The 12,332-nt window shown below is 38.5% G+C and overlaps 2 protein-coding genes across 4 annotated transcripts; both read left to right on the forward strand.

The window, feature by feature from the left end:
- The first annotated feature begins 1,244 nt into the window (after positions 1-1,244).
- LOC106741689 lies at positions 1,245-3,395 on the forward strand. Of its 3 annotated transcripts, XM_014613940.1 has the most exons (5): positions 1,245-1,697; positions 1,792-1,948; positions 2,222-2,404; positions 2,538-2,702; positions 2,984-3,395. In XM_014613940.1, exons 2-5 carry the CDS (start codon positions 1,796-1,798, stop codon positions 3,059-3,061), a joined length of 579 nt encoding a protein of 192 aa, XP_014469426.1. In that variant the 5' UTR covers positions 1,245-1,697; positions 1,792-1,795; the 3' UTR covers positions 3,062-3,395. The 3 variants fall into 3 exon arrangements, with proteins under 3 accessions (XP_014469426.1, XP_014469425.1, XP_014469427.1); XM_014613939.1 differs by having other exon boundaries at positions 1,245-1,948; XM_014613941.1 differs by having other exon boundaries at positions 1,245-1,948; positions 2,562-2,702.
- Positions 3,396-4,481: 1,086 nt separating this feature from the next.
- Positions 4,482-11,475, forward strand: LOC106741692. The gene is made up of 3 exons (XM_014613943.1): positions 4,482-4,668; positions 9,910-10,051; positions 10,500-11,475. The coding sequence occupies exons 1-3, from the start codon at positions 4,647-4,649 to the stop codon at positions 10,681-10,683; spliced, it is 348 nt and encodes a 115-aa protein (XP_014469429.1). The 5' UTR covers positions 4,482-4,646; the 3' UTR covers positions 10,684-11,475.
- Positions 11,476-12,332: the final 857 nt, after the last annotated feature.

Below are 12,332 nucleotides of genomic sequence, written 5' to 3' on the forward strand. Positions count from 1 at the left end.
TATATTTGGAAGACTATTTAAGAAATTAAATGATACGCAAGTTGTACAACACATTTTACGGCTGCATAATATTGTACATGCTATGTATGTTTCTGATGACATTGAAAAACATGTGAAAGCCGTCCTACCGTTCCATTTTTCGCATATTTCGTGAACGTCAGTGCCATTCACGCATACTTTGTACTTTTTTATACGATCATTTTCGATCTTTAGATAAAATCATGAAATTATAATGTGCGCGCTAAGAATCATGAATACTACTTATTATAATCGTAATTATATGAAGAAATTTACGCTTTAAAATCGCGACAATCGTGCCCTACTTTGTAATGTAATGAAGTAATGTAATGAAGGCACGCGATCTCTACGTTACCTCAACTCATGTGGGTTTTTTGTGAACACTTTGTATCAACACGTGTTATTCGCACTTATACTATGGTTTTGAAATTATTGTGATTTGCAACTAATACTTTTGCGGGTTATGCGCATATAATATATTTATATATATATACATATAAATATATTAATATATAAATAAATAAATAAATAAATAAATATATATATTTATGTATGTATTTATATATGTATGATATTTATATATATATTTATTGAGTAAATAATTGAATGTAAGTTGTAATTTGTATTATTTGATTTCTGAACATGTGTAGATAGGAATTATTTTATGTAAGTCATGATAATTATATGCTTATATTATACATCTCGCTATGCCAATAGAGCTCCCAATTAGGAATTCACTTGGCAATAGATAAAACGTAATGATATTACTTACAAATAATAGGAACAAAAAGTGCCGAAATATTATGTTACTTACATAATTAAAATATTATATTACACGAATTGTTCGGGATGTAACATTATTTAATAATATCTCCGTTACTTATAAAATTGACCACGGCCAATTTAAAACGACCAAAAGAGCCTGCGACGTAAATCAAGCGGTTCGTTTTATCTTCATATTACAAAAAAGTATGGAATGTGAAATATTTTTCGTGTTATTAAATTTCTTCCGAGTTTTTTGCGTTTTCACCGTCTGCATAGCCAGCCGACGAAACATCCTGCGTTAGTGGCACGTGCCAGAAATAGACAGCGATTTCCCCTGCGTCGAGAGCTATGTGGAGGGTGCAACGACATTCATACTTCGTGGATGCACGCGCCAACACCCTCAGTCCGTACAAAAGTGTCATCGGTCGCGATCACGGTCGCGTCTCGCATTCTCTTCAAAATTGCTGCCAGGAAGAACAAAAGATTAACGATCAAGTTAATTGTTGTTTAAGTTTAGTTAAATCGTGCTGGTTAAGTTAAATATTTCAAAGTGTCTTACCTCGCGCGCATCATATTGTTGTGTGTAACATATTGCTTTAAAATCTCTTCTTGATATTTCGGATGTACTTCTAATCGATCAGTTTCTTTCTCCACGCATCTTCGAACTTGATAAAATCGCAGTTTCAACCGAAGGAAGATTATTTTTATTTTTATGTTTAACGCAGGTGTGGAAAATAATTTATCGTACATCGAGTGCTGTTAAATTCACAATAAGATAATTATCTTAAGAAGTGTTACTATTTTTGGACAAAGCGATTCACGTGTGATAAATTTAATTATCTCTGTGGGAGAGAACTCACATACACATGCGCAAGACACTTAAGTGCCGAGTAGAGAAGGATTAATAAAGAACGGTTTGTACGAACGAGACAATTTAACGAGATAATTTAACAAGCGTCGCGTCAGAAAATACAAGAGCGGGCGTTAAATTAGCCGTCTACGATACAGAATCATGGGCATGAACAATGTAGGACCGGTGATCAGGATGTCTTCGTCTGGTACGCACGGCGCAGGCGGAGTCGGCTGTTGCTGCTTCAGGTGCTGCACATGCATACACGTGCAGTTCTTCAAATCATCGCCGGGGATCGTGAAAATTTGCGAAACGGTAATTATACTTGGAAAGCTGTTCACATTATTATCATGGAAAATTCAAGAAAGTAAGAGAGAGAGAGAGAGAGAGTACTAAGTTTCGTGTAAAAATTAAAAACTCATTTTCCTTGATCGTAAGAAGTAGGTAAAATTCAGTGGGCTGCAAATTTGGCAAAAGTAAAGATAATTAGGTGTTTCGAGAAACATTTTACAGTCTGGAGTCTCAAGTTTTCAGATGTTTTAGGATACGAAGTTTCCTCGTTTCTTACATATTCATGTATAATTTCAGGTAATCAGCGGATTAATACAAAGTTTGCTGGTCAATTATGGCCTGAGGTATAGTTCAACTATTGGCTCGGCTTTTGAGGGATCATTGACCACTGCGTCGTCCTGTTTCCTGACTTCCGCTCTGTTGCTTGCCTGTTATGCGATTTCTGAGAAGACCTATCGAATGATTCGTTCGTCACTTTTTGTATGTAATTCATACGTTTCAAATGAACCACATTTTACAAGGAAATCGTAAAATCATTATATTTTAAGTAATTTCATCTCTAATTTTGCCATTTTGAGACGATAATTTTATTGATCTCACAACTTTCCAACAGCTGTCCATCGTGTTTTCTTTCCAGGAGATGATGTTCAACTCTGTAGCCTGCTTCCTGTATTTAAGTTCAGCATCCTACTTGGCCTTTGCTACAAAAGTATTTCTAATGGCCGAGTATTACGTGAAACCCGGCTTCGACGTTTATCCTGCCATGACAGCCGCTTACGTAATTACACAGTTGATTAAGTGCACAGTCACGAATCGCGGATTTAACGCTTTCACTAGTTTACATTATTATCTATTCGTAACAGGAAAATAAATGTAACTCTTACCAAGTAATCGTGAAGCTTCGATATATATTTTAGTTTCCGAACCGTACGAAAAAGCGAGAATTGTATGATAGTAAAAGGAGATCGATACATTTAGTTCTGTGATACGGAAATTTCAGACATTTAGAAATACTTCGTCTTGAAGGATATTAAAAGTTAGACTATTTCTGTGTTGTAGATGCTGAGCGGTGCAGTCGGAGTATTACACGGTGCAGACGCGTATATGTGCTACACATATTACAAAACCGGGAGATAAATCGCGGTAATACGGACATGATTATATAATTTTACGACAGGAAGTGGTAATTGCGCAAATGCCTGCGCGTAAAATTTCTATTTTGACAAATAACGTTTAAGGTGTTGCAAAATATGAACATCAGTGAGACGTTCGCGAATTTATTCCATCAATATCGACGAATTATCAATTTCTACGAAAGTTTCAATGATACGCAGCAATAAAGAACTTTTTGATTACGTCAATGAGACTGGGAAGAAATGGGACGATAAGGAATCGGGATACGTAATGATACACGCGTTGGTGGGACTTTCCGTATGCATATTGAACTATTATAAAACCTGTGGTAAACATATGTTAACGAGTTATTTGCATATTTTTGTATTGTAATGTATAATTCATCAATTATTTTCCGCAATGACCGGCAACTTGCCAAACACGAAAAAGTGCCTTAAATTACGTAAAAATAAATATTTTAATTAAAAGAGAGTAATAAAATATTTTAATTAAAGAAGAGTAAGATGATCCATATATGTTTTCGTAATATCCAACGAGAAATGACTCATCGAGTCGACATCAAATCGACGTCGATTCAATGTAATTTCGATGGCTTCGATGTCGATTTGACGTCAGTTTAACATCGATTCGATATAAATTTCTCGCTGGATATTAGATAGTTGAATAATAAAAAACTATAGTAAAAATATTTTGAATAACAATTTCTTAATTAAAAATGTTAGTCTAAGTTGATGCTGTTCTGTCTGCAAAAGTTACCATAAATTTTGATATCACTGATATTAAAGAAATATTTCTTGCCAATAAACTGCTCAATTTAGATAGAGAACTTTTTTGAAATATTAATAATCTTTTATTATAAAAACTTTGTATTTATTTCCACTTGTTTGCTGTGACCGCGTCGTGGAATTCGGAGACGGCGGTAAATTCAAGCGTCGCGTTCTTTCGTTACCAACAGAGTAGCACGATTCTGATTCCTGACTAACAAATACTTTTTTTCTTTCGTGTTAAACTATTTCGTCCGTTTAGTTTTTGGATCTGATAAGGAAGTTGCGGGGTTTCCTTTTTCGCAAGAAAACATCACGCTTAGGCACTGCTGTGCGCCGTTCCAATGCGTACCAGGTTATACCTAGACCCGGAATGGTGAATAAGAGAGGCCCCTCACGGATCTCATAGTGTCTTTGTCGGGTTTCTTTTTCCGTTCTTCCTCCGTCGCCCCCGCATCGCCCCAGCTGTACCAGCTACCTCTGTCTTCATTCCGCGAGCCACCACCGTCTCTCTTTTCTCCCTCTACTCAGGATCCTCGTTCTTCTCTTCGTTCTTCTGCCGACGTACATCCCTTCTTCCTCTCTGTCGCTCTTGTTGATGTCTTATCGTGGCTATATAAACGACAGCGGGCATGTTGCCGGCAGTTCATGCTCTCGAGACGACCGACTCGCTCGGAGTCGGGAGTGCTCCGAACGCGCTTCCTCGTGTCGCGTCGGCTTCCTTCACTCGATTAACCGCGGCACAATTGGAGAGCGGGGAATCTGCGAAATAGCTTGCAAACAACCTGGGAAGTTTAACTCTTCGCCAACGGGAGATCGACAACATGAAGATCAATTCGACGGAAGGTAATGCTTGAGAATGTACAAGGGGAGATAAGAAATGATGAGGGGAGATCGGCACGGTCAATGTGGTGTTATTTTCGTTAAGTTCATACCCGTTATTTTCGCGAAGTTCATAGGAAATAAGAACTATATTAGAACTCGACTAATCATTGCCAGCAATGTGAATAATAAACAATCGAGAAATGCGAGCAGCGCTTATTCGCCGAGGAAATTCTGGGCACAGTTTATTAAAAACTGAATACGTGTGATGTTGTAATTATTGCAAAATAAAAGTGAGCATTTATTAAAAGCGTTGGAGAGTGCGCATATCTTTAAGATTAAATTGCCGTTTAATGAGGAGCAATTAAGAAAGAAAGGAAAGAGAAATTGCACACGTTCCGAGTTTAAGAAATCGTGACAGTGTGTTTCGCCGTTTATTAAACGTTCTTTAATCGATATCGTGTCCTGACGTTGAAGATAAGGACGTGGCAGTGAAAATGTTTCTTTAATGAAGATAATGAATAGGTGCAAGCGCGCTATGGCAAGCGCACATTTCCACCTGTAGCGCGGAAACTCATTGGAAATGCTCAGTCGCTGCCGTTATGAAAACAGCACGGCGAATGAATATCTGCCGCGAACACCGTTCTCCGTAACGGAGATACTTAATCGCTACGACAAACTAACAATAAAAATACACGCGCTCACCCTCCCCCAGTTCCTTTGTATGCGATCAGCTGAATAAATTTTGAACAACTGCGATGATGAAAAAGCGCTACTCTCGTCCCTCCGAGAAACAAACGCTGCTCTTGTTCTACGGGTGTCCGCGATATTTTTGGGATAATTTTTGAATACTCGGTACGACGCGACAAACGATATATTTGAAGTCAACATTATGTTGTGACCCGATATAACATATATTAAACGTGATATTTTTTTATTCGGACCGAAGAACATCGTAGATTTCGCAAGATTCGTCGGAAATTAATCGCGGAATATATGCAAAGTGAAATCGCTCGTCGATTATTTAATCAATCTCGTTAAAGTTAATAGATCCCGGTGCTCCTTCGAATTTTCCCGTGACTCTTTATATAATAATCGAATTCAGCACTTAACGATAATGTCGTACAAACGTCTCTCATTGAGAAGGATGAAGTTGCGTGAAGTGAGCAAGTGAAAATACGCGACTCAGTGAAAGTAGGCTGCTTTCGTGGTAGCTTACGGTAGCTTCATGTTTTATGACTATTTTTTCGTGATCGAGGCGTTTTAGCTGATGCGTTTTCGCTGACTCGCTGGTCCGCTAGTTCGCAAATTTTATACATCGTGGTGGCGATGAATTATCGATCGCTTTCCACTCCCTCATGCTTTTGCATCGTGACATCATCTACTGACGTAGTATCGTAATTAATAAGAGCGCTTTTAATTTATCAAATCAAGCACCGTGACTATTTTCGGCGAGAAGATTCAACGCGTTTTCTGAAGTCCTAGTTTCTTCAAGATCTCGTCCTAGTTTCTTTGAGATCTCGCGCGAACGGCGAATCTAGTTCACGTGGAATTCAACAGGTGCTGTATCGGAGCCCGCAATATCTGTGATTACACGAGAGGATAAATTCCAACGTGCGAAAATACGTGCATATCGTTCGCAGGTAATTTAACGTCCGTACTTGCACGTCGCGAATGCAGTATTTTTCCACTCTCAAGCGACGAATTTGCGGAATATCCGAGAATTTGTCATTAAAGTCTTGGGAAAGTTCGTAGGGTCGCCGATGATATCATTAGCACTATAGATGAGTCATTTTACGGGTGCGCGGAAGCAGTTACTTGATAGTAAAAAGTGGTGAATAATGGCAGGCACTTTGATTGAACGTGACATGTAATGTCTCGCTACTATTAATATGGAATATTAACCCTTTGCACTCGAGGGCCCCGGAGCGGAGCCATTTAAAATTTGTCTTCAAACTCGAGGGCTCCGCTACGGAGACAATGCAAATAGCAAGAGCGGAATATCCTATACACAATAGTTTTTACGATTTGTCTTTGTCCTTATGTTATGAACTGAAAGTTATTTGCATTGTCTCCATAGCAGAGTTTGAAGACAAATTTGAAATGGCTCCGCTCCGGGGCCCTCGAGTGCAAAGGGTTAAAAGTGGGAAAATGTGGAAAATAAACGAAACACGGTGACCAAAAATGCGACGAGCTTTCGTAAGCTTCTGATAAAAACCGATCGACGCGTCGCTTCGACAGTAACATTGACAGCGAGAATGATTCGAGAACAACGAAGGATATCCGACGTGTCACGCTTATTCCGAGGATTCGTGTTGTCGAATTAACCGTCGAACGTATCCGGTCGGGACGTTCAATTAATCCTCCCTCCCCCTTCTCCAATTCACCGGAATGTGTTCTCTGCACGTCAAGATCCCCCGATTAATCTCTCGCCAAGACCTTGATTAGCATTTTACGTATGACATATCGGATGCACTGCCAACAAGAGAAGGTTGAGTCGCAAACGCGACGCGAACATTCCGATCTGCGAGCCTCTTGATCGCGCATTCAGAATTGCGTCACGTGAGCCGCATGCTAGTACTCGATGATATGAGCTAAGAGAGCCGGCAAGTAACTATACCGGCCGCGAATATATCGTGATTCGAGCAAAAGCGACGGTGACTCGGCAACGAGACGAAATTGTCGTGCTCCACTAAACTGCACGTGTGGACGCCCTGTGTGGAAGGAAACTACCAGTCAATAAAAAGGCCGGCACTTAGTCACCGATAACGCGAGCATTCTTTAGAAGCTGCGTTTTTAACCGCGATACTGTCATCAGTCGCAGGGAGATATGCATTCAGGTCAAATGGTATGGTTGTTGCGGTGAAAAACGGGTTTTTCTTGGTCCTCGCTTTACCTGCTATATGTGGACCTCAGGCAGAATTTTTTATGTCTGAAAATCAGTTCTTTCGTAGTTATCTACTTAATCAACACGCACTCTATATATACACGACTAGAATGGTGAAATAATTTACTTATATTTTTACATATTTAAACGCTGAACTAAATTCTTAACTTGAAAGCTATAAGTTTAGTTTAGCTTTATATTCTAAAATAGAAATAAAGGCAAATTTACTTTCAACGTACAATTCGAGTGACATGGTATTGTTGTAGAAACGAGTGGCTAAAAATAGGAAAATGATGATAGAAAAGCGAAAGTAATATTATTCGTAGAAATCAGCAGCTTTTCTTCATGGTGCGAAGTGTTGCTCACGGTAGCATCAAGGAGGAAAGTTGCAGGTATCTCTATTAAGTACCTTTATTATTCTTTCCTGTATGCCGCAACAGTGAAAATAAAACTGCTTATTTCGCTCACGCGAAATTAACGGTGTGTCCGTTGCAATTTATGCACACACACGTTGGCAGAAACGTATTTATCATCGAACGATCGGCAAGCTGATGCAAAATATTGATTAACCAGCGTGAAAGCAAGGCGCAGAGAAATCCGACAGAGTTTACTCTGTAAATAAGAAGACGCAAGAATCGATATTTTTTACGTCTCCCGACATGCATAATCACACCACAGACTATTTTACGGTGAACGTTAGATATTGGAGTTCAATAAAGTAAAAAAATATATATATAAAAAAATAAAGAAAATCCAGTCATTATATATTTTAATATTTATCGATAATAAATATAATACAAATATAATATTTATTAATAAACATAATATTTTGAATTTCATTTTATTTTATTAACCGATGGCATCGATGGCATAGTGTAGGAAGATTAAACGAACTTCTAAGGTATTTTTTGTGTAGAGACCAAAATAAGTTTGTCAACAAATGGGCCGAGCACGAGCACACAGTGTGTAGAGGAAACGCCTCTCGTCTCGAATTTCTTGTCTGATTATCTTGTCATGTCAGCTCGTGGAGAGACCTTTCTCTGGGGAGTAGAGAACTCCGCTAATAACCATAAGAAAAACGCCGTTATACCGTAGTGAACAGGAGGATCGAAAATTGTAGGCAAATATGGCTGCTGATCTCGCAACTTATCCGCTTTTCTTTCGTGTGAGAACTCTTAACTCCCGCTTCGCACTTTTTCCTAAAGACCAATTCTGTTTTCTCGAGTCGTCCGATAAATCGTAAAATAAGAATCTTTATCTCTCTCAGTAATTAAGATTCCTCTGATAATGTAAATTTAAATTTAAATATTACTGATAATATTTAATTAACAGTTGGTTGACGATGCGAATTTATTTATTTATTTATGCATCGTCACCTGATTTAAAGATATTAAATTGTCATGCGTCGTGTTATTCGCAACTTGATATCAAAATTGGGCGGCTGAAAATTGCATTGATTTCGCGAAATTAGCAGCTACCGTAAAAACCGTTTGAATCGTCTCTTCGTCGAATCGTTTGTGGACAGGCATGTTCATTTTGTAATCTTAATCGCGCAAGAGACATGGGATTTATTCCAGTAAGACGCTATCGTATGATCCTTGACGTTCCATCGTCTCTCCTCTCGCGGTACGTTCTCCCGTTTCTGTGTACGCGATTCATTTAGTTTATAATATGCATAAAACCAGTGCACACCAGCCGCGCTTGCTGAAAAAACACAGTGTGGCCTTTGCTGTCACGAATAACTTTCACGTGTGTCGATGCAAATGCACGTGGCTTGCTTGTATCTCGTATGTATACCAAGTGTATACAACGCGAAGTAACGCATGCAACTTCTAATGTTGCCTTTGATTGCGATTAAGCACTGCAACGTTGGCCCAAGTAAATTTTACACGTATAAAATATTCGAGAAAGATAAAAATGCGTGTTCTCCTTTGGTTATCAAGTGGCTAAAATCTATGCCTTTCCTAGGTACGTTATCACCAAGTAGTTATTCACTGGACGTACAGCGCGGTGATAGATTTTATAAAACGCGAGGTATATAAAATAATAATCCTCGAACTAAGGTTTAGTAACAAGATATATTTTATAAGAATAAAATAAAGAAGCGCGATATCTTTCGAGAAAATTAGAAAGTACGTCGATTTTTTACATCTTCCCGGTCTTAATAGTCATGAAAGTGGAATGAAGAAAGCAGGTGTGTCTTGGTGTTTGAAGGTTAAATATTAATATATAGACAATAAAACAGTAGAAGTAGAAAACATTCTCGTACGTAATAAGTAATTTATGACGCGAAAAAGAGGAAAACTTTGTCAAATAGACATTATCTTATCGCACGTACATACGCGTTGTAGATGTAAACTTTTTTGCTATTCTTTCAGCGTACAATACCTCCGCACCGGAAGCGTCCCGCCTCGACGAAGAATCGTACGAGTTGGTGCCGCTGGTGTCCGGCGTGATTAGCGTGATCGCTATTATAGTGATTCTGTTTTGGATAGGTATCCAAATAGATCGCTTATACCAGTGAGTAAACACCTGACAGCGTATGCTCGCCTTTGTTGTTTGTCCAAACATCTGCGTCTCGTTCGCAATCGAACGGTCTCCACCGGTACAAACAAACACGGCTGGAGTACGGCGCGAGATTTTTTTCATGTAAAAATAAGTCGATTGATAACAGACCCGCGGGCGTGTCTGCGTTTCAGCGGAAAAAGCAGTCAGTGAGCAGTCATTGATTATTGATCTTTAATGTTAGATCCTGAAATTTCAATCGATTACGAATTATTTATTATTATATTTCAATCGTTGACGAATTATTTAACCGTTGTGTAACCGTTCGCTGAACGCAACGGTGTTTCATTGAAAACGATCAAAGAAATTAGTCGTTAAATTGCAAAGCCTAACGTAACGACTACGTTCGATATTAGCGTTGAGGACTCGTGTCATCGTGCGACGTCGCTTGACTTCGTTACAGACAGCAGGAGCACCTCCTTCCCCGCTCGACAAGGAGGAAGCAAAGGAAATTGAAGTGGGCAATGTCACTACCGGGACAGGCGAGAGGAAAGAGCCGAAAGGAAGACTCGAAAGCCCTGGCCTCGGACATGTGCCCCAATGGTGCCAGTGATACCGGATTCAAAACGATATGCGACACGGTTTGATGTTCGATCAGGTCGCGACTCGTTCTTCGCGGGGACTTCACGAGAGGTTTGAGAAGTACGAGTTTCCATCGTGACACTTGGTGCAGTAGCTGGAAAATTAATGATACATGTAGTACATGAGACATTATAGCGTGGGAAAAAGTGAGATATTTTTTTTTTTTAGAGTGGCATTGACTTTGCTATCGAATGTGACTGATAGGAATGATGATAGTCATCCGTTAGAATATCGTGTGACTAATAACATTCCCGGGCGGCACAAAATTCCAAAAGATCCTAACATCCTTTAGACGCTTATTTTGCGCGTCTTTACGATGTCTTTCGGACATTTGCGCTGTGATCTGGGATTGCTGGTGCTCAGCAACGATTCTTGATGTACATTACAAGCGTCATGTATGTCTTAACAATGCAACTAGCGTCACTTGTACGATTTCCAGCCTTGCGCCAAAAAGGGGAAATCGTAGGAAACTATAGGAAATTGTATTTACATTGGTCTACGCTCGATAGAGCACCGATTAAATGATTCTTCTAATAATGTTAAGGCATACGTGGCTCTCGTATAAATTTTATAATACGTATGCATAGAGGCTACTAGCGTTACGTGCGCTCGTACAGCGTGTGTCTTTCGACCGGACACTGCGAAGGAAGGATCGGAATGCGCTTAAAATGCTTCTCAGTCGCATTTTGCGCAGACACGCCTAATATTTCTCGAAGATATCGTGTGATTGAGTGATATGCACTTGTATATATAAATATTTTGTACATAAATATTCTAAATATATGTATGTAAATTGAGATTTTAAATGAATGTGAAATCTTACCCACGTCGTTTTCCATTGTTAACATCCTACGTTATTGCGTTACTGTCAATTTATTTCTATCACTCCCTTATTTATTTCTTAATTACGTGAAAATTACGTATAAATAATTTGCTTACCAATCCTAACATCAAAGTGTAATACAGTAGTCATTTGTAATATAAGTTTTGAATGTACCTTTAACGCTTATATAAAATGATATATATGTTTTCTTGTAACAAAGAATTAACTAACTGTGATCACATTTTCAATTCTGCGAATCTAATCCTCTAGTATTACACGGTGATAACATGACATCGAACACGTGCATACCGCGAAGCGTGTCGAATCACAACGTCAAACGCAACTATGGTGATACTGATGACGTTTATACAGCCTACTAAGATAGCTTGCTGACGTACATGTGTCAGAATAACTCGATAAAAATGGCCTAATGGAATAATTGAATGGTTTTCATTGACGTGATTAATAAATTGTATCAACGGACGTATCGTGAAGCAGATTGCTTTAAGAGCATAAGAGTAAAAAATAAAAAGGGGAAAAGAAAGGAAGAACGCAATGGATGGGTATTTTTGATCGTCTATTTCTTGGGTATGTATGTGTTATGTGGTATGAAGCATCGTACGTAGAAAAAATTATGAATTTTGTAACTCTTCCGTAATTAGTATTACCTCTTAAAATGTTTGTACTTCACTTATGTAAAATCATGTCTTTTAATCTTTTTCGAATTCTTTTTCGAATTATCTTATTTAATTGAAATTGTTTTCAACAAAATTCCTTAAAACCTTCTTTTATGATATATATATGTATATATATTGATTAAAGTTTTTTTTT

This window comes from Dinoponera quadriceps, unplaced genomic scaffold (assembly GCF_001313825.1).
Source record: "Dinoponera quadriceps isolate SergipeBrazil2010 unplaced genomic scaffold, ASM131382v1 scaffold586, whole genome shotgun sequence".
NCBI classification, from domain to species: domain Eukaryota; kingdom Metazoa; phylum Arthropoda; class Insecta; order Hymenoptera; family Formicidae; genus Dinoponera; species Dinoponera quadriceps.